Here is a 23,600-nt window from a genome sequence, read left to right on the forward strand (position 1 = left end):
AACAAACAAGTAAATAAAGCTGTAAAGTTTGTTGTTATAGAAACAAAATATTAAATTCAATATTTAAGCACACATTTTAAATAAAAATATAAATAAGAAACAATATAATATTGATATATAACATCTGAGAATAAAACTTAATATATATATATAAATAACTGAAAAAGCATAAATGGAGATGAACTTAGTTTTGAGATATAACATAGCCTTAATAATACAGTAATGTATGCATGCATTTATATATTATTATATTTTGTTCTTGCATAAGTATAATTAAATATATAAAACCTATTAAAAATGCTTAAAACTTATATATTATTAAATATACTTATATATTAAATAAATAAACTTTACTATTAGAAACGTAATATTAAAACGCACTGTGGTTCCTAAAATGTAGAAAACCTTGAAGAAATACAAAGATTACATTTTTGAGCGAGTTTTAAATAAATAATATATACGTTTTTAAGACCCTCTAGCATTAAGCAGAAGTACCGTTAAGGCTTTTTAGCTCTAAAACTATTTCCATTGTAAAAGCCTCTCAGACTCTTATCCTTCCACACATAAATTAGACCTGGGTCAGTGGGGTGCATGCATGGACACACATACTCTTTATCCAATAGTCCACCTGCCTGCAACCATTTCTTCTCCTCATCCCGAGCTTGAGGCCAAAATCAATTAAGACACAGCTGGCAAACGAGAGCTTCTAGCCTACAAACCATCAGAGTGTATCTCCTAGGCTCCAGAGAGGGCGAAGGCAGAGGCCGGCTGGATCATCTCCACTTTGCCTGGAGTATAAAACACCCATGGCTGGATTAATGAGGTTTTAGATGCAGAGGAAACATGCTGGGATGAAAGCTGAGCTCCGCTGTATCAAAGCAACGCAGTGGTAGAACTGTCATAGATTCAAAGCGTCAGCGGACTTCAAGCAGGGAAAGCGTTGGCATGTCTAGACGCCCAATCCCAAAAATCCCAAAAATCACACGAGTCCCAAAAATCCCAAAAATCACACGAGTCATACTTCTCTCATTAAAACACCCAAACAATGTACACTTTCACGCAGGAGTCAACTATTTTATGAGCCAATTATTTTAGTGAATCAAAACAATACAGTGCAACCGATGTATTTTAATTCTCGAGGAAATGATTCTCATGAGCGGTTCTTGTCAGTGAACTAAAAATAAACAGCTAGAATAGTGCAACTGATTTCCTAAACAAATGACTCCTTACAAGCCAGTTCTAAGTGAATCAAAAGCATTCAGCCTGTCTTATTCTTGAATTAATAAATCTTATGAGCCAGTTCATTTCAGTGAATCAAGAATAAACAGCACAACCAGTGTAATTTAATTCCCAAACAAATAACTATTATGAAGCGGTTCTTTTCAGAGAGCATAAGTGCACATAAGTACACAGCACAACCTGTCTGATTCCTGAATGACTGACTCTTATGAGCGGTTCTTTTTAGTGAATCCAAAATAAACAGCTTGACCAGTGTAATTCAGTTCCCACACAATGAACCAGCCGGAGTGAATCAAAATCACAGCACAACCAGTCTGATTCCTGAATAAATTATTCTTATGAGTGTTTCTTTTTAATTAATCAAACATAAACAGCATGACCCATGTGACTCGATTCCCAAACAAATGACTCTTATGAACCAGTTTGAGTGAATCAAAAACCTCTTGAATGCCCACCTCTTGAATGAATGATTCACACGAGCAGTTCTTTTGAGTGGATCAAACATAAACAGCACGGCCGGTCTAATTCAATTCCCAAACAAATGACTCTTATGAACCAGTCTGAGTGAATCAAAAACACACAGCGCAACCGGTGATTCCTGAAAGAATGATTCTAATGAGCAGTTCTTTTGAGTGAACCAAACACCCTTAAAATCAGTGAACTAAAACTTTATTACTCTTAAAACTGTGTGTAAAATGTACTTTTAATAAACATTTAAATGTATTGAGTATGCAATTCTGCAAAAATGAATCTTAAAAAATAACATGTACTTTTATTTTATTAGTACTTTTGCAGTTTTCGTTTAAATTTAAACTACTAAAAGAATCACTATTGGAACTTTCAAACAACCAGAATCAAGGAATCAGAATTCACATCCCACTGATTTGCATATTATATCAATGCTATAATTGCTCATCTAAAATGATCACAATAGGCTTGCAAATTGATAACCCTGGTTCGAAGTAAATTACCCGTGTCTGAAATGAACTACAGATGGTCCGGTAAACTGAGTAAACACCAAATGGACCACTGAGATGCGCACACGACATGCTTCATGCTCGACTGGCTCCTCCAGACACACTTACCGACCGGGCATCCCTCCTTTCCTCTGGAGACCAATAGTATTTTGGCAGCAGCCTTAGTAAAACAAGTGTCCTGAGAGCTGGCTGGACAGGAAGAGAGGCCACAAGAGACAAACAGGGCCAGTATTTTGTGCTGAAAACACTGTACAATACAGCTGAGGGCAGCCTTAGTCAGTCAACCCTGTCCATTTTGACATTGGCTGTTGAGCGTTTTCCGCAGCTTCCCAGAGCCGGAGGGAAGATGCTTAGTTGGGTGTTGACCAGATTTATGTGTTCAATTCCAGCGGCTGCTGGGGCATTTGTAAATGACGTGCCAAATAAAATGTAAACGGTCCTCCCTTCCTTTATAAATGAGGACTCAAATGCAATCAACTATTTCACGGCCAAATGATCCATCCAGTGCTTTTTCATGGGATCTGAATCTAATAACGCTCAGAGAAGAGAAAGATCAATACCACAGAGCAAGGACTCTCTTCCACAACTTCCCTCGGATGACATTTCATCACGCCGCGCTTCTGGCTTCACATAACACTGATTGAAGATGTGAACGGATCTGACAGTGGCCGATTTGCAATGCGTCAGCTGTCCGGGACGCAGCACCCTCCTGTGCTCGGGTTGTCTGCACCTCCAAGCCCTCGCTCGAAGACGTTAAAGTGCATTTCTTCAATCTTGTCTGGGTATACAGTCATTGAACTGTTGGCTCGGCTGCTTTGTGCCAACTCAGAAAGTACAGAATGGGAGGAGACGACTCTAAAATGGCTTGAAAACAGTATTTCAATGTATCAGCATGTTCTACAAATGGTTCTAGAATTCATTTCACACTTTTCTGTTTGAAACACGTTATATAACTAAACACCTAAAACGGTTTCATCAGCACTTAATGTGGCCTCTATATAAATTAAGCTCACCATAGATTATTAGACAATATGTACAGTACAGATCAAAAGTTTGGACACACCTTCTCATTCAAAGAGTTTTCTTTATTTTCATGAATATGAAAATTGTAGATTCACACTGAAGGCATCAAGGGCTATTTGACCAAGAAGGAGAGTGATGGGGTGCTGCGCCAGATGACCTGGCCTCCACAGTCACCGGACCTGAACCCAATCCAGATGGTTTAGGGGTGAGCTGGACCGCAGACAGAAGGCAAAAGGGCCAACAAGTGCTAAGCATCTCTCGGGGAACTCCTTCAAGACTGTTGGAAGACCATTTCAGGTGACCACCTCTTGAAGCTCATCAAGAGAATGCCAAGAGTGTGCAAAGCAGTAATCAAAGCAAAAGGTGGCTACTTTGAAGAACCTACAATATGACATATTTTCAGTTGTTTCACACTTTTTTGTTATGTATATAAGTCCATATATAACTCCACATGTGTTCATTCATAGTTTTGATGCCTTCAGTGTGAATCTACAATTTTTATAGTCATGAAAATAAATAAAACTCTTTGAATGAGAAAGTGTGTCCAAACTTTTGGTCTGTACTGTGTATATATTAGATAGAATGGAATAGAACCACAGAATGATAGATAGATAGATAGATAACTTTTCTGCCGTTTTCTGTAATTCCCCTGAAGATGAGGAATTTAGGAGAGCCCTGAAGATGTATGACAATGACAAGACAACCCTGACATTTCCTCAGAGGCTTACAATCGCTGCAGTCGTCGGCAGTGAGGTCCATACGAGTGCATGAAATTCCAAGCTCTCCGAGACATTATTTTATTACTGTTTAACATTTGAATGATAAATTACACTCTTTCAGAGAGGCGTGTGTCCTGTTTCTGTTGATTGTCTTCATGGTAATTGCTTTGGCTGTGCGAGAATGGCTTTTTCAGCGCGGGGAGCTTTATGGAGTGCGTCCAGGAGTGGGATAATCAGCAAAATGGGAGCAGTTGATGAGCAAACAAAAATGAAACAATAATATATAAGCGTAAAAGGACGCAGCACTGCCAAGCCCTGGTAATCTTTTCCTCAAGTTGCTATTACCGAGGCGGCGGTCTGCAATAACACGCTTGCGGGAACAAAACACTCCTTCCTGAACACTGATGAAACAGAGTCGTCACTTTCCTAATAACGCCGACGTGATGGCTCCTGCAGATTGTTAGGTTTTCGGCAGAGTTTCATTTAGTTTCATCATAACTTTGGGTTTGCGTCAGGTTCGGGATTGTGTTTGCGAAAAAAATGAATAAATACATCTAAATTAAGTAACCATAAAAGTGAAAAGTGATTAAATATTTTGGACAATTGTTACCGTATTTGCTTGAAGGATATATAAATAAATAATTGTTATTGAACCTGTTAACTGTCACCCCCGTCCCGAATACGGGACGCCTACGTTGACTATACTATATTACAATCAAATCAAATCTAATCTTGACAAACTATATATCGTTGGAAGGGTCTAAGACTCCCAAATATATATTTTACCAATATTTTTTGTTAAAAATTATGTAGGAAAAGTAATAGATCAATTTATGACAAGAGTGCACCCTCAGAAATCTACATTACAAAAGGAGCTTTGACCTTTGTTTTAAAAATAAGACTTCCTCGTTGCCTTTTTCTCTATCACATTTTAGAAATCATCAGACGTTATATATCACTTGAAAACATAAAATCTCAAGATTCATCCTTTAAAACCCATTTTAAAATCAGACATTGCATTACCATGTAAATGGCACATCAAAATCATGTTACAAAATGTTTTCAGTCATGAATTATACAAATTTAGGTTTGTATCATGCACATTCAAGTCTATCTTCAAAAACGTGAGTGACAGTTAAGGGTTTTTAATAAATGAATAAGACGGATTGAAGGGAAGGATTGCAATGCAATGTCAACACAATGGGAGCCGGTCACCCGCTGGGAGCCGAGAGGTATAAATGACGACCAGCATTCACATGCGTCAATAGCACTCGGACATTTCTTCATTTAAAGGATCCCAGACCGCTGACAGCGACTGCCACACCAAAAGATTGATGCATTGAGTAGCTCAAACCACATGGGTGTGCTTCAACAAATAGGAGCCATTCAGTTATTGATAGTTTTGAGACAAACATAGATGTCCATACTGCCCTACAAAGCAAAAAGACAGTAACTGCATTTTTGGTCAAAAATTAGTTATTGTCATTTTCATGACATTCAAGGCGTCCTTTGTTATTTGACAAAACATCTTATCTGAAATGTGTGTCGTTTTGGAGAAAAATGGTAGTTGTTTGTACAGTAACTACTTAGGCTGGATGACAGGATAACTTTTAAGTCATTTTTCTCAGTTCTGCACTCTGCGTAGTTACTGCCTTTTTGCTTTGCAGGGCAGAAAAGACAAGTAAGGTTTACTGCTGTTATAAAAGTTGATTAAGGTTAAAAGCACCAGACTGTAGTCAAATGTGCTCTGAAACATCTAGGTGCAAAGTCATGAAACAGTTGAACATTCCGGCGGAAAAACTGCATCCTATTAACATAACACCTAAAATACAAGCCTCTAAATAAAGTTCACAGTATATATGGATGGATGGATGGATGGATGGATGGATGGATAGATAGATAGATAGATAGATAGATCATGTCTAAACAGGTCAAAGTATTTTCAGTCCTATTAACGGTTTTAGACAATTCTTCCAAGTGTACTTCCAAATCAAATTGAGGTTTGGAGGAAAGGAGCTGTATGATTTATCGTGATGGTCTGGTGGAGTTTAAAGTGTTGGGGTTTCGGCTGGGGGCAGCATCTTAGCGAGCTGAAGTCAGGCACTGTCCAAGCCACTGCTGACAGGGCTAGTGCAAGATCTCGGGGAGCGTTGCAGAAGCTAATGAGCAGAGGTGTCACAACATTTCAGACTGTTGCTCCTCAGATCTGACAGCGCCTCTGTTCTCTCTCTGGTGTGGGGAGGTCAAACTTGCTCTCAAAGCTGTCTTCAAACACAGAACGAGAGAGTGGGGGGAGAGGAAGGAACAGAGAAACGCAAGAGGGAGGGAGTGAGATGCAGTGATGAAGATTCCCCCCCGACTAGATCAGATTCTCTAGATGGCCTGAGGGGTGACGTAGCCGAGGATAGATGTTGTCAACCCCTCTAACCCTGGCTGTGATGCAGTCCACACAGTTTGGGGGATCATGTGGGAATGAGGAGGTCTGGTGGGGGAATCTTCACGACACACTTTGAAAACCCAACAAAGCTCTGATCAATGAGTGAGATCAGATCGTGATGTCTGACTGGGATATAAATAGACACATGTACAAACAAAAAAAGTCACCTCTTATTTCCCTCAAAATCAATCAGATATCAGCAGACGGATGAATCGGGGATCAGAAGAATAGGATCAAGGAAGCCATGTAGCACAAATGTTCTCAATCCTGCTCCCGGGGGTCCCGCAGCGCTGCACATATTGCCTAACTGTCTTATCTAACACTCGCTTCAGCTGGCCAATAGAGTGCTCCGAGGTCACATGACTTTTACATGTTAATCACACACACGCAAACTCAGCTGACTCTGATGCAATTATACATTAGCATGTTGCTAAACTAAAAGCGTTATACAGTTATAGACAGACAGTTACAGATAGATGGATAGACAGACATATAGTTAGACAGGAAACCAGACAGAGAGACAGACAGACAGATAGTTAGACAGGGGACCAGACAGACAGATGGACAATTAGGTAGACAGATAGGTAGAATTGATGGACAGACGGATAGACTGATAATTGGATAGATGAGTAGACAGCAGGGTTGTGAATCTTTAGGTAGACAGCGATTTAATTGTATTGGATTCAATTCACAGGTTTTCGATTCGATTCAAGAAAGTTTTTAATTCAAGTAAGCTTTAAATCAGAACAATTCAATTCGGTTTGATTAAGGATTCGATTCTGCATTCTTTAAATGCATTCACAGGATTATCGAAATGCCCTTCCCCTAAATTCTTTAAATGCTTAGTCATGGGGCAAATTATACAGCAGCCTTTACTACATTTTACATTTATGCATTTAGCAGACGCTTTTATCCAAAGCGACTTACTGTGCATTCAGGCTAAAAATGTTTACCTAACATGTGCTCCCTGGGAATCGAACCCACAACCTTGCGCTGCTAACACAATGCTCTACCAATTGAGCCACAGGAACACTTTATGGTTAGAGAACTGTAGGTTATAGAAAAAAAAACACTTTGTACATTGTTAGATGATAGTTTAAAGGGGTTGTTGAGTGGGGTTTTTTGAGGCTTGATTGTGTTAATGGTATGCAGTCTAACATGTGCATTTTCTTTTTTTAAACGATAGGGACAGGATTGAGAACCAATGCTTTAAAAGATTGGTTTTGAAACTTGTGAATCCATAAAATGACAGAATCATGATTCATGTATGCACAGATTTTTATGTGCAACCCTTGTTTTCTCTTCCTCTCCTCTAAAGCAGCAGCACATGGCCTTGTCCCCTTTTTTGTGTGTTTCCGGGGGCGGGGTTTATCTGGGTTTGTGACGTAGCGGTCTCGGGAAGAAGCTCATTGTAGTCCCTTACCAGCTGTTTTTGTTGCCATTAAGATGACATTATTTTAATTCATGACTAAAAAAATCCATGTTTAAAGATCGATGCATTGTATGGTCTGGGTTTGTAATCGATACATCAAAGTTAATGAGTGAATTGTTACACCCCTAGTAGACAGACAGAAGATAGACAGACAGACGGATAGAAAGACAGCTATAAAGACAGAGATGATAGACGGATATATCAGAATATGGACAGAAAAACGGATAGACAAACAGTCAGACGGACAGAAGGATAGACAAACAGACAGATGGATAGAAGGACAGGTAGACAGACAGATTGATGGATGGATGGAAAGACAGACAGACACACAAACAGACAGACAGCTAATCACTATGCAGTGAATCTTAGCAGTCCTTTAGCAATAGCATTAGCATCTCTGTTCTTCTGCATGGACATCTGTGATGAGTGTTTGTGATTTAACACAGAGCGGTGTCAAAGCTCAAAGCACTGGCACACATTCACCTGATAGCCGTCCCGGTGAAGCTGAGATAAGAGAACCCCCACTGTACCCCCCCCCACCCCATAATTCATTTCCAGAACTCATTCCCAGGACAACACGTCCATCCACCTGCCACAGCGATAAGAGGCTCCAACACCCAGACACTGACTTCACAGGAAATCAATTTGTCCCCAAATGTACAGTAAATGACTGGGCTTTACAAATTCTGTTCCCATCCTACTGCGGAGGAGCGGCACACGGACGATGACTGACATCGCTGAATCAGCATCCAATCACAGGACAGCACACATCATTTCAGTCCCTCATCAGCCAAGTGCACACTACATATAAACACATATAAAGACTGTTGCATTTTTTTCTTGTTTTGGTATATTTTATTCTACCTCTCCATCTTCGTTTGTATCTTGTCTTCTTAACTGTCTTGTCTAATAATAAAAAGGCAAGTGATTTACACTGCATTGGCTGGAATGTCGTATTCACAGCTTATTAGATTACTTAATGCACTGTTGGTTATATCGTTTACTTTTGCTGCTATAAGGGCTATATAACTAGGTTGGCATCTATTTGCACAAGTATAATAAAATTATAAAATGTTTGCAGATTTACTGTATCACATTTTTTGTTTTGTTTTTAATTCATATTCTATTTGTATCAATCATATAATTCATATTTTATCTAATTTTAGTGTTTAATGTCCAGTGTAGTTATTTTTGTAAAAAAAAAAAAAAAATTCAAACAAGTAATAAATGCTGTTCTGCAATGTTGTTTGCAGTGTTTACTTTCTTTTTTATGTGTTTAACAAATTCTTTACTTGTGAAAAAAGTAATATAATAGAACTACAGAATAAAATAAAGTTTTGATATTTAGAGTATATTTTATTATAATATTTTGTATGAAGTAGGCTATATTATGTATATGTCAGGGTTTGCAAGGGAGGAACTCAGGTGCAGACAGGAAGTAACTCAACACAGGATTTATTATACAAAAAGGGAAAACAAAAACCCACGAGGGGGAAAACAAGGGCTAGGGTAGACACTAAATAATTCTACAAAACTCAATAAACAAGGCAAACAAAGACTCTGAACACCAACTACTAACAAACACTCATTGCAAGACAAAAGACTTCTTAGAGGAATAATCTCAGACGAGGTACAATCACGAATGATGAACACAATGAACCGACGCAAGACAGAGCACACTAGGAGATCTAAATAGGGGGAACAATCAAGACACGACAGGTGGCACAGATGGGACAATCAAGACACGACTAGGTTAACAAGGGGGGCGGGGCAAGGGAACGAGACAACACAAACACGGGTCTGTCATGATCCTGCCTCAAGACTAGGAAAAATCAAGGACACGAGGGCAGAATCATGACAGAACCCCTCCCTTAAGGAGCGGCTTCCAGACGCTCCTCAAGGGAACATCAAACACGGGACATGACTGACTGGACGGACTGGGACACCGACACAAACCAACAAGACATGACAAATAATAACAACGGCAAACATGAATACACAATGGCCGGGTTAGGGTGGCAAATCAAAAAAAAACAAACAGGGAAGGGGAGGAGGAGGGTGCACAAAGTTCATGGGGGACAGACCAGGGTGGGTGGGAGGGGTAGGGATCTTAGGAGGACAGGACGAAGGCTGACGACGGGGGGTACGGGCAGGTCTGGGTGGTGAGGGGTGGGGAGGGGTCTCGGGACAACTGACAGAGGACATGACAGGAGCAGACACGGGACGCGGGGCAACACTTACGGGACGCGGGGAGACGACAGCTGGACACGGGGGGACAACATCTACTGGACACGGGGAGACAACAGGACACGGGACATCTACGGGACACGGGGCTACATCTACAGGACACGGGGCAATATCAGCTGGACACGGGGCAACACTCACGGGACACGGGGCAACATCCACGGGACACATGACAACATCAGCTGGGCACGGGGAGACAACATCTACTGGGCTCGGGGGGACAACAGGACACGGGGAGACAACGGCTGGACACTCGGGACTTCTAGGGACAGGGTCTGGGGACAAGACAGGACTGACGGGGACTTCTAGGATCCGGACAAGACTAGACAAATAATCTGAAAAGGCTTTCGCAGCTAAGACAATTGGCATCTCCTTACGAGATGAGACACACTGTACTAGAGTCTTTGCTGCAGAGTCGGCCGCGGCACTCTCCTCCGCTCTCACGACTGCCGACTTGCATACAACCCTCTTCTTTGCCGGCTCGGGCACGCCAGCGCTCACCGCTGCTGACTCGGGCACGCCCACTGCTGCTGGCTCGGGCACGCCAGCGCTCTCCGCTGCTGGCTCGGGCAAGCTCACCGCTGCTGGGTCGGGCACGCCAGCGCTCACCACTGCTGGCACGGGCACGCCAGCGCTCTCCGCTGATGGCACGGGCACGCCAGCGCTCTCCGCTGATGGCACGGGCACGCCCACCGCTGCTGGCACGGGCACGCCAGTGCTCTCCGCTGCTGGCACGGGCACGCCAGCGCTCTCCGCTGCTGGCACGGGAGGAGACGGGGTCACAGGACCGGCAGGCCCCCTCTTCCTCCTCTTCCTCCTTGGGTGCGGTGCAGAGACCACAGCTGGGTCAGAGGCGGGTTGGGGGGAGTTCAGTCTCTGGCAGGGCTGACTCCGACGATTCCGAGGCAGACTCCCACGAAAACCGTCTCCCTCGCTTCCCGGGGAGACCGACGGGTGTGGGAGGCACCTCAGGACTCGGTGAGGGATGTGCCTGATCCCCCAGAGCGGCCACGGCCAGGATACGACCCTCTGGAATCGATGGCAGGTGGGTAGGTGGAGGGGACCTCTGTGGCTCCTCCTTTCGACCGCTTGCTCCGGTGCGACCTCCCCTGGTCCCCCGGAACACCACTAGGCGAGAGCCCTCAAAACCATCCCGCTTGCTGGCTGATGACATCCAGTATTGCCTCCTGTCTGCTGAGTTCCCTTTTGGTCGGTTCATTCTGTCAGGGTTTGCAAGGGAGGAACTCAGGTGCAGACAGGAAGTAACTCAACACAGGATTTATTATACAAAAAGGGAAAACAAAAACCCACGAGGGGGAAAACAAGGGCTAGGGTAGACACTAAATAATTCTACAAAACTCAATAAACAAGGCAAACAAAGACTCTGAACACCAACTACTAACAAACACTCACTGCAAGACAAAAGACTTCTTAGAGGAATAATCTCAGACGAGGTACAATCACGAATGATGAACACAATGAACCGACGCAAGACAGAGCACACTAGGAGATCTAAATAGGGGGAACAATCAAGACACGACAGGTGGCACAGATGGGACAATCAAGACACGACTAGGTTAACAAGGGGGGCGGGGCAAGGGAACGAGACAACACAAACACGGGTCTGTCATGATCCTGCCTCAAGACTAGGAAAAATCAAGGACACGAGGGCAGAATCATGACAGTATATCTACCAAGGTTATTTTTATTTTTACGATTTAAAAAAAAATCTTTTTCACATTTTATTTCAATAGGTTGGATTTTTAAAAAAAATTTATACATAATAAATAATAATTTTAAAATGCTATGTGCTGTTGGTTGGGTATCCTTACTTTTTAATTCCTTTTTTTAATTATTTATTTACTTGTGAAAAAATTACTGTAACAGAATAATACATGTTGTTCTGCATTGCTGGCCGCAGTCTTGAATTTATAAAATAAATAAAAATATGTATTTGTGAAAAAACAGAATAAAGTAAATTTTTAAAGAATAACTGGTATTATAATTTTTTTATTAAATTTTTTATAATTGAACATAAATTGTTTACAGTTTAAGGTTGCCATATTTTAGATTTATTTTATTTAATTTTTTCATTAAAGGTCAACATATTTCTTTAAAAAAGGATTTTAAAATTAATTGCTTTGTTTTTTATTACACACAAATAATAACTATATATATAATATTTACTAAGTAAAAATAACTGTACTCTAGATATTGATGTGAGCCCCAAAAAAAGCATAGAGTTCCAGTAGTTATAATCCCCAAATATCGATTTATTATCTGACTAGTTGAAAAATGACTTGAAAAATTAAAGGGATGACCAGATTCAGTATGGAAATGTAAAAGTTTGGCTTTAGCTGCTGTAATCTGTAGTAATGTGGCAGTCCATGACTTTTTGGACAGCAGGTGTATACAACTCCTGTGATCGCCTGCTGAGCCAAACTCATAAAAGCTTGTTAATCTCCAAATCTGTGTTTTCTTTTGCTCCGCCCCCTGCTGTCACGTTGGCCCGCCAACCAGGCCGCCCTCTACCTGTTTTTGCCAACATTAGTCTGACGGAGCAGATGGACCTGAGGTTGTTTGTGCGTGCCGGTCCTTTCCGACAGCCCCAGGGTGCAGGAGACACACACCCCGTTGTCAGCAAATGAAGAATGATTGTCAATGATTTGTTGATCAGTTCTCCATGCAGGATGGAATGTGCCAAGGGATGATTTAATGAGCCACTGGTGGCAGGCGGGGCGATCATCCCGTGTAAAGAGCAGCCGTGCACAGGGGGGTTGTCTTGCCCACATAGAAATCAATCAAGAGGCACGGCGATGTGCGAGATGCTGCAGTGGGCTGGGGTTTTCTCTCGGGAAATGTCCCAAAAGAAAGTTGCTCTCTAGGGTTGTAGGGCAAAAATATTGATAGGGCAAACTTCATTCATGTTTTACATGCAATTACAGAGCCTGATATGATGCAACAGAGGGCTGCTAAAAGGATTATTTAGATTTTGCATGTAATAAAAAATAAATATTACATAAATCTGTCAATTTTTATATTTTATAATAACACATCAAATTACATTTGATAAATATAATTACAAATATTATTGTAAAAATTGATTAAAATAACATTTGCATGTATTCATTAAAACTAAAATTCTAAATTCTAATTCTAAAAACAAAACAAAATTATATATAAAACTATAATGCTATTAATAAAATGTGCTATTAATAGCGATAATGCCTGTGTGTTTGCAATATGAGAAGAGGGACCAAACAAAGCCATGGAGGAAATGCATGCGAGGTTAAGGGTGGAGAAAATATATGGTAGTCTGGTGGAGGCAAATGCAATGTATTACTGGAGAAAAAGGCTTGGGGGTCCGAAAGGGCTGCTTTCACTCCATTTTGGAAGTGCATTGCAATTTTCATACAGCTTTTCTGGCAAATAACAACAGGCCAGAGGGGACAGGGGTTCAGGGAGCAGCACTGAAAAAGAGAATGGAGGAGTAAAGTGAAAAAGAGAGATGGAAAATGTGAGATGGTATATACAGTTTGTGTGTGTATATATAGTATTTAATACTTTATGGAAGTAGAGTATTAAAATATGTGAAACATTTTTTAGTATGGTGTGTTACAAGGACCTGGTGAAACTCCAGATCCATCCAATGAAAACGTGTACCTTTCAAGGATATTATTGGATGAGATTAAATTGCTTCTCAGACTAAACATATCGACTGCTTGCAACAAAGTGAATGAGTATTGAATCATACGGGTGTGCTTCGGTCTGACTGCATCACATGTGCACTGTAAAACTGTCTCTGCGCTCTTCAGCTTGGACAGAAACATCATCTACTTTCCCTGAAGGCTGAATAAATATGACGGCCGCCATTTATATTTGGCTTTTCAATTGTTTTATTGCCCTGCACAAGCTCCCAATCCCCATTTGCAGCAGTTGTGACCCATCGACTCGTTGAGCATCCTCCACGCGCATTTGTTGATCTGAGCTCGGCTTATTTGATGGACCTTTCACTCTGGAATGTAGAAACTAGAATAGAGAGATACCATTATCCACCATCATCACCATAATCTTTATTTTTACTGAGAGAATCATATCTAAATAATGCTGCGAATCACAACAGTATGTAAATGGCACATTTAAATCATATTTACATTATACAGCTCAGTAACCCACATTCTTGTATGGAATAATTTTGGAGGGAATCCCGCCAGAATGGCTCATCAAAAAATACTACTGTCATTTTATCTTTACAAACTGAATCAAAGTTGTTGTTTATGGTAATTGACTGCATCTAGTCAACAAAAGTGTATTTTGAACTTAAAACCTGAATTTGAAGACAAAACTGTAGGACTGTCAATGCATTTCTGTCCATTCTGAGTTCAGAATACGATGGCAAACTCCTTTAACTCGCAGTATGTCCAGAAACAGGATGCTTGAGAACAGTTACGGATAGCAATCCAAACCCGTCAAGGTATCTCTGCACCATTTTGTGTCTCAAATGAATGTGTAAACTCTTCAAGCGTTCCTTAAATGATTAAACCCCACTAAACTCAGGATGCGTCTCAATCCAGTCCATGTATCTCCTGGAGCGGGAGACCCGTGGAGATGGATGGACGGCCTCGTCTGGCTGTTGTTGGCATTTGGTGCGTCTAAAGAAAGCGATCTTGTCCCTGCCGCGAGCCTCTTCGCTCTTTCTCATAAATGTTTCAATTGCCCGGCAGATGCGCGGTCAATAAATTATGCAAGGATCCTAAACGCCTCTTCCCAAATTGCTGAGCACAACCTGAGTCCCAAAGGATGGAGTCCAAGGATATCATGTTGCAGTCTCGTACCAACAGTACATATTTTGTTCCTAAGACAGACAGCAAGAGATGCAATGTGGTGGCTTGGGTATTGCTATGTATTTTCTAGGATGTTTCGTGTGGTTGCTGTAGGCCTTAGTCCAAAGTCTATATGATATTATGGTTTGTAGATATGGCTTAGAGTTCCTTGTTCAATATAAGTCTATGGAGTCTGTGCCTCCACCAATTGTTACGCTGTCCAAACTTTTTTAAAACGACATCTTTCCTCAATAGACCACCCAATCTGAGGTCCAATATTATTCATGTTTGCAGCACAGCAGGGCAAGGCTAGTCCTAGCACACAGCGGTAATGAATATGAATTCAAAAAAAGGAAATCAAAGAACACTTTCCGTACATAATTCCTCCTCCTTTCATAAGACAACACACTGACTGCAGAGATCAAGCGTTAGGTTAGTACAAAATGTGGTCAAGGTTTTGCAGTAATACGCAATTAGCCTTTTGCCTTTTGCTGTAATTAATATTACACACACACCGCTAATGTAGAATGCTCCACAGGAAAAAACAATTGCTAAATCACCTAAAGGAACTTTCGACTTCCAAGAGTGTCGGAATTACAGAAACATGATTTGTTTTCTTCCGAATGCCATTTGTGTCAAAAATCTGAAATGAACCCCCCAAGACTGTGCAGAATGGTATAAAATAAGTCAAATCTATAGATGGGTTATTAGTGTACATGCAGCTTAGCATCATACTGTTATGCTTACTAGAAGAAGCGTTAGCGACAGATTGACTGCTTGTTGTAGTTTAGCATAATTCACATATTGACTGTGCAGTTGGCTTGTGAAAAGATTGATAATGAGACCCGGGATAATGCAGCTTTGCTGACCTTTGACCTTTCCACCATAACACACCTTGGACCTTTGACACCCACTTCGACGCCTCTTCGTAATGACACCTTATTATAGCATCAGCGCTCTTTTAACTTAGGAGCATAAAAGCAGTGCATTTTTTTCACAACTAAAAGGTGAAAGTTAAATATAAAGAAAGATAAATGTATATGCACAGATTTTTTGCCAGCAAAAGTTACAAAGTGTTTGGTCAGAATTTGTCCTCATCCTTTCATATTTTTCCGCCCTAAACTGGTAGTCAAAGACTGTAATTCTTGAAAGGAGGTAAGATGGTCTCAAATCCCACCCTCTCTGTACATACATCTGTCAGACACTAGGTGGCGATGTAATGGTCAAATTTTTACTTTCACTGATTTCTCTGGAACCGTACGAGCTAGAATCAATTCCTTGAGACATCCTTTAAAACGGTTGGTCATTGACAGTTTGAAAATGTTACCGCCGTTTGGATTTATATTTTATAAAAAAAAAAAATAAAAAAAAAATTCAAACTCACCCTAGACCGTGTATGAACCTTGCACATAATTTGATGCGTTTCATCTATAGACCATCATGGCTCATATTTATCAGAATAATTCTGATTCGTCATTTCATTTTGCATTGATTTATCATTTAGTTTCGACAACAACTTCATAAGTCCATGAATTTTTGGTTATCGGCCATTATGACCTATATTTTCTGGAAGCAATCTACTAAAATATCTACAAAATGTATTACCAATTATACGAGTTATGGATGGTTTCTAGGTCCTTTTCTGCAAGTGTTATCATCTATGTGTCTAAAATCTTGAAAAACCACTACTCCCATGTATGAGTAATAGTAACGGTACTAATAATAACATGTCCTCTTTTCATGATTCACTCCAATTCAGAAGGATCAAACTTCCATTATTACTGAGAAATACACCACATTATGGATGTTACCTGCTTTCTGAAGACTGTCATTTCATGTGCTCTTCAAGTGATTACAGTTCTAGCTGCTCCATATTTATTATTCCTGTCTCTTTTCTACCGCTTTATCCCTCTCTCCTTTTTTCTCTCTCCACAGCATAGCCTTGTCCTCCTGTTCAGAGTGTGCTCTCATTTTCCCCAAACCTTTCCAACCTCCAGCCCAGCTCTCCTTTCACCTGTTCCTGTTCTTGTCTGACAGAGAAGAATGAGCTGTGTGCAGCCCTGTCATTCAATGCAGCCATTTCCCGTACATGCCACCTCGCAGTTTGCTGTCAGCTCTCTCTACTTCTGTGAACCACCTGCAGAGCTACTCATATCCAATACACCAGGAGTTCCCAAATTTTACAGTCAGCTGAATACCCTACAGCCTAAAGGATTTACCTGTACCACTTTTTAAATATATATTATACAATTATTTTAAATAATAAAAAAGTAATACATTTGCATGTTTAACTGTGAAAATTTGTTGATTTATTACTTAATGAATTATTATTATTATTATTAATTGTTATTTCTATTACAAAATAATTTACTAATAATATATTATAAATTTTATTACTAACAGCAACATAAACAATAAACAAATGCTACTATTACTAGTAGAAATATTCCTATAAAAAAACTAAAAGCTAGTGTTAGTTTTTTTTTAAGCATAGAATTAGAATAGAGAGTGCTAGAGTTAGAGGGTCACATAAAGATGGAAAAGATGGGTTTTTAGCCAATTCTTAAAGATGGCTAAGGACTCAGTTGCTCTGATTGAGTTGGGAAGTTCATTCCACCAGGAGGGAACATTTAATTTAAAAGTCTGTGAAAGGGACATTGTGCTTTTTTGGGATGACACAATCAAGCAACGTTCACTTGCAGAACGCAAGCTTCTAGAGGCCACATGAGTCTGAAGTAATGAATTTAGGTAAAGGTGTGCAGAGCCAGTGGTAGCCAGTCCAAATTATATATTTTATTTAATTTAATACTAATAGCAAAATCAACAACAACTACTACTACTACTACTAAAATTCATATTAAAATAAAAACTGTAAAAGATGAAATACCACCGATAACAATATCAACAAAAATATATTTTTTTGTATATTATGTGTATTTACCTTGGCACTGGTATTTTTATTACAATTTTCCTAACCTACAGTTCCTTAATAACCGCCGATCAAAATGATGACACCTGATCAAGATGCTGGAAAATTCAATTTATGGTGGACATTGTTGGTCTTAGTCTTGCTAATAATCCTATTAATAGGTTTTACATCGAGGTTCAAAGGAATAACCCTCAAAAGAGACGCTCGCATTGGTTTTCTATCCATTTTAGCTGTGCGCATAAATTCGACTGCACTTCTGGAGCAGCAGTGGGCTCCTTCAAACATCCCTGACCTCTTTTGTCCCGACCCCGACCTCTCTCTTAATCCACTTACCGATCTCGCAGCTCTCTCCCGAATAGCCCTGAGGGCAAAGGCAACTGTAACCCTCCCCCTCGGTCAAACAGCTTCCACCATGCAGGCACGGGTTGGTCTGGCAGGGATCATCTTCTGCTGTAGAGGGAGAACGGGGAAAAAAACACTTTTTACAGCCAGATTCGAACCTAAATTTCCAATGTGAGCACCAAGGCTCAATGTTTGCATCGTATGAGCACCCAACCCAAGTTTGCACCCCACTCATGAAACACAAGCAGAAACTTCCACTTTCTAAACTGAAAACGGAGCCTGAGCGTATGACTTTCAACAAGGTGAGAGATTAGTACAAGTTTGATGTCATCCGCCGTTCATCATGACAGATGCTCCACAGGGAAGGACAATGTGATTCCCCATGTCCGCCTCTGATGATCCCCGGCCTTCATAAATTATCCCATCATGGCCTAGAGTAGCAGCGCACACTTTCGTCTATTTTTATGGCACATTACCATACCGTTCTCGGGCCATAAACACACTTTCTTTCTATGAGCTACGACTCTTGAAAAACCTGTACGGCGAAATGCTTTGGGGTGTGGTGATATATGGAAAATCTCACAGATTAAGTCATAATTACATCAATTTACAGACAGGGAACCTTTACAAAGGACGTCGGCACACAACTTGCTCTGGAAATTGATTAAGTACTGCTTTATAATCGGTTTCCAGCCACGAAACGCAATCTGACAGTGCATCAAGCACACCACGTCTCCTCCGGTATAATTCCAAACACGCAATTATTTACAGCAGGGGAGATAAATCGCAACACGGCCTCGCAACACACGAGGTTCGACTTCCCACGTCTTAGTGAGTCTTGCTTTGTTACAGGCCTTGGGAGCTCTTCAATTGAAATGAACTGTACTATGTTTCTTGTCTGCTGTGACAGCTTGTTTTATTTCTCTCCTCTAACGGATTCTTCTTGAAGCGCACAATCCCTTATGAAAACAGAAAGTACACATGCAATGATACACGAGCAGAGTATGGAAGCAGATTAAAGGCAAGGTTTGCGGTCGGGCTCTGTAGCTACTGTAGTGCGCTTGCATTTGTCAAATTTTATTTGTATTTACAGACAATGCTGGTCTAGCTAGTAGATCAACATAGCAATGTTGTTTAAAATGTAATAAAGAAGAGAAATAAACCAATAAATTGAATGGCTCGGCTCAACAAGAGGCAGCTGGGCCATTGTGGATTCTACATGCAGGGCATGATCACATAAAGATCCGCATTGACCAATTTTAATGAACGACACCCGGACCGGAGACTCCTCTTGCACACAACTCCACAACGGTGACAGAGTTCAAGGGCTCCTCGTCATCATTGTGATGAAATGAACTCTTCAGCACCCACACGAGGGCTTTTTCATCCCAAATCCCGTCAAACAGATCGTTTTCTGAGAGGATGGAGAGCTCTTGTCAATAAGCTGGAAACGGTGCAGGGGGAAAAGAAATTCAGGTCCCAAACAGTTAGTCACGACGTAGGCCATTTCCTGCACAGATCGCTAGTCTCGACGGAGATTGAGCTTCCCTAAGCTGAGGATAATATGAAAATACCTCAGTAGATGGTTTGAGTTGTATATGCATGTGGTTATTAAGGCCACATATGTTAACTTTATTCATCCCAAAAAGAATTATGATAGCATGGAGAATTTGAGAGTTTCTTGATGCACAAGTGAGCAAGCAATCGTAGACAGAGGAACCTCGAAACTCAAATCCTAATTTAAAATAGGACAAAGAGAACACTTAAAGGAAAGATGTGAGCATTTTCCAAGTTTACACTCAGTCGGACAGTTATATGATTGATCGAGGCGTATTAAGATGTTCCCACTCTCTTTCATCCCTGTACTATTTATGTCAATAAAAAGAAATGAAAATGGAAATAAAAATGATTTAAAAAATAGTTAAAAACCATGACATAAAAAAGGGACGATTAAAATAATAAAAACAAGTATTAATAAGTAACAAAATAAAGACATAATTAAAATAAAATACAATACATTCTAAATAAAATAGTAAAAATGATTAATTAAAATGAAACAAAATAACAATAATATTAATTAAACCATTTATAAGACAATTTTAAAAGTTTCTGTCAATAAAAAGAAAATGATGGAAACAATAATTAAACAGTGAAAAATAAAATATTACTTAAAAAAATTAATAACAAAAATAGTACAAAAGTGGCAAAAATGTTTAATAAAATTTGGAATATTATTAAAAACATGAATAATAACTGAAATGTTTCTGTCATTAAAGTGACCATAAAAAATGACAAATACGTTCATTGAAATGAAATGATTAAAAATAATGAAAATAAAAACAAAAGTAAAGCGACAAAAGTAAAACAAATAAATATATAATTCATTTAAAAAAGTAAATATTGCTACTTCTAATAAATCAGTGTTGCAAAGTTTAAATAAAAAAAGACTGGAGAATGTTTTCAATAAAATACTAAAGGCTTCTTTGTGAACGCTTTTGAAACTGACTAGTAATTTCTGAGTGATAGTTTCTACACTTTTTCTTTCAGTGATAGTGATCTGATCAATCAAGACGCACGGAGTAACTTTTTACGTGAGCTGAATGAGTAAAAGGATGGATAAGCAGCCACAACAAAGAAAACAACAGAACACGGATGAAAGCAATCGCAGTTAAAAGCCTTTTCCGTTTCGTGCCGTTGGCTTATGATTAATTACACACTGAGCTTAAAATAGTTCCTTCTTCCCCAATTCTGTCTCTTTTTATTTCTCTATGACTTTCTCACTAAAGTCCTCACGCACTGTTCATGGTCTCAGTGGACCCTGAACGGAGCTCGTCCTGAGCTGCAAACGACTGCTCAGAAGATCAACACTACAAACAATATAAGTGGATAATAGTCATTTGTCATGATAAACGCTTGATTACAAAAGAGCTTCAATACATCAAGTGCCTGCATTGCAACTTCTACTAAATAGCATCTCATTTGCACAGCTTTCTTGAGGAATCAATCAAAAAGACTCATAAATGTGCTTCTAACTCACGAGTCACTTGTTTGAGCGACTAGCTCTAACCCAAAATCTCACTATGTACTGAACCAAACAGAACCAAAAACAAGTCTGCTTGTAAAAACTGCAAGTTTTAACAGCTAGACGAGCGCCTGACCTCCAAAGCAGATGCCAAAACATTAATATGTGATCTTTTTATTCAGCCGCTATCTCTCAAAAACACAGTCCATGGCCATGAGGGACAGTCGCTAGGAAAATAAAATACTAATACAGTGCTTCACCACCCAGACTCTTAAGTGTGCTCCCTTCTCTCATAAACAAGCTGTTTACGATGCTACGCTGAGGCCCTTGTTAAGGGAGAAATACTTGACTACTGAAAGACTTCATCCCAGTAAGATCCAATCAAACCCTCTGAGATCTTTACACTTGAAAACAACAGATGAAAATGATAGTGGCTGACCTGCAGAAATAAATCTCTCTGTAGGAATAAAGTGTTGTGGGAACTCGTGTCCACTGCTACACGGTGATGTTTTGCTAACAAGCCCTGAACTTGTACAATAGTTTGTAGAGACAATCGGCCATCTTGAAAATGCCTCCAAGCAGGTGGAAATTTAGGAAAGGCTAAAATCTCCAAAATGTACAATACGATAATATCGTAAATGGGAAAAAAAAATGGCATATATTTCAACAAACTTGCCATCAAAACAGACATTGAATCCATTGTGTTTACATTGTTTTCTCAGGTTCCTGGAAACTTGTGGCTTAAAGAAATTCCTGAGTTTCCCACTTGTAATAACAATTTTGAGGTGGTGTTTAATTCATATTACGATCTTTTGTCATAGTCATGGAATTCCATTCTCCTGTTCCTTTGGAGTTTTCCTTATTTGGTCATTTTCCTTTTCTTGTTTAGTTAATTGATTCCTCCCCACCTGTTTCTGTTCTTCTAATTAGGCTACTTTCCTTGTGTTTACAATCCCTGTCCGTTTAGTTCTTGTTGTGGGTTTTTTAAGTGGCTTAGCGTAAAGTAATGTAGCGTGAAGTTAAGTTCTGTATGTGTTTGTTCTTTGCCCTTGTTATCATTAAAACCTACTTCTTTGGATTTTCGCCTGGCACCCTTCATTTGATGCTGTTACAATGTTATGGTTTCTCTCATTGTTCATTTTTAATAAATGGATCATTTTCCTCACCCTTACAATGTCTTTGGCTGAAAATTGTTAAATTTTCACACTATTTGTAGGGATAGCGCACCCAAAAATGTAAATGGTCTACATTTACTCATTCTCAAGTTTGTCCCCACTGACTTCGACAGCATGGAAAGAAAAAATAATACTATGGAAGCCAATGGGGACCAGAAACTATTTGGTTACCCACATTCCTCAAAATATCTTCTTACTTCTTTGTGTTAAACAGAAGAAAGAAACTCATACAGGTTTGGGAAACTTGAGAATGAGTAAACGAATCAGCACTTAAATGGAAAAAACGATCATAAATTAAGCTTCTTCAAGTCAAATCATGCTAAAAACATGCATCCAGTAGATGTACACGCAGACAAACTTTCCCAGAAAAGCATTTGGCTTTTGTAAATGTAAGGTGGGACTTCCATTTCTGGGGTATTACAAATGTTTCTATTAATTTTTAAGATGTTTTTGTAAGTGGTCCATGTCCTTATCACGGTTGAAGGTTGAAATAATCATACAGCATTCAGTTTTTGGAAACTACAGTACACTCGATTACATGTAAATCAACCAACACTCAGAAATCAACATTATACCAGATTGTCTGCATTTAAGCTGTCCCAGTTTTACCGCTATCGCTTTACAGTAACTGTTGCTGTGAATAAAACCTCTGTGGGTGGTGCGTCATTAAGTAAATTAAACGCTACAATTAGTCACAATACAAACCAAGCGCTTTACAAATGCGAGAAAAGTAACAAATGCACAGCATTCGGAGGTGACTTACAGATTTTCTCATCTAAATGAGTTTATCATGGTTCTTGCAATGAAGTTTATATGTGACACATCCGTTGAGCCTTGAAGGTCAACCCACCAGTGCTCATCATTCACTGAATGTGAGGTTGCAATTACGGTGGAGGTAAGCTGAGTGTGCACCTTGGGAAACCGAGGCCTATTTCTACCGCAACACAGATAACTCTGCATCCCTGTGGACCACAGCAATCTACTGGCACAGAGCAAGCAGTGATTTAATGTTGCTGGAAGGATAAAGCTGAGGAAGGCTGGAGTTACCGTTTACCACCGGCAGGATGACGTAACTTGTGCTACAGAGGAGCAAATTCAGATAGCACTTAGTGTTTGCTGGAGAAACAGAGAGAGAGTCTGTAGAAATGTGCAAAACTGGGTTTAGGGAATCAAGTTCAATCATCTGTTCACTTCTGTGGCATAATTAGCTAGCAAGTTGAGTTGATGGCCGAAAGGTT

The 23,600-nt window shown here is 39.9% G+C and overlaps 1 protein-coding gene across 1 annotated transcript in view; it reads right to left on the reverse strand.

The window, feature by feature from the left end:
- Window positions 1–23,600, reverse strand: part of LOC127986873 (neurocan core protein-like) — a 125,343-nt gene that overhangs the window by 29,754 nt on the left and 71,989 nt on the right. The window contains exon 9 of the mRNA XM_052589133.1: window positions 18,157–18,273. Coding sequence (XP_052445093.1) covers window positions 18,157–18,273 — 117 coding nt within the window. The remainder of the gene's footprint in view (window positions 1–18,156; window positions 18,274–23,600) is intronic.

This window comes from Carassius gibelio, chromosome B22 (genome assembly GCF_023724105.1).
Source record: "Carassius gibelio isolate Cgi1373 ecotype wild population from Czech Republic chromosome B22, carGib1.2-hapl.c, whole genome shotgun sequence".
Classification (NCBI taxonomy): Eukaryota; Metazoa; Chordata; class Actinopteri; order Cypriniformes; family Cyprinidae; genus Carassius; species Carassius gibelio.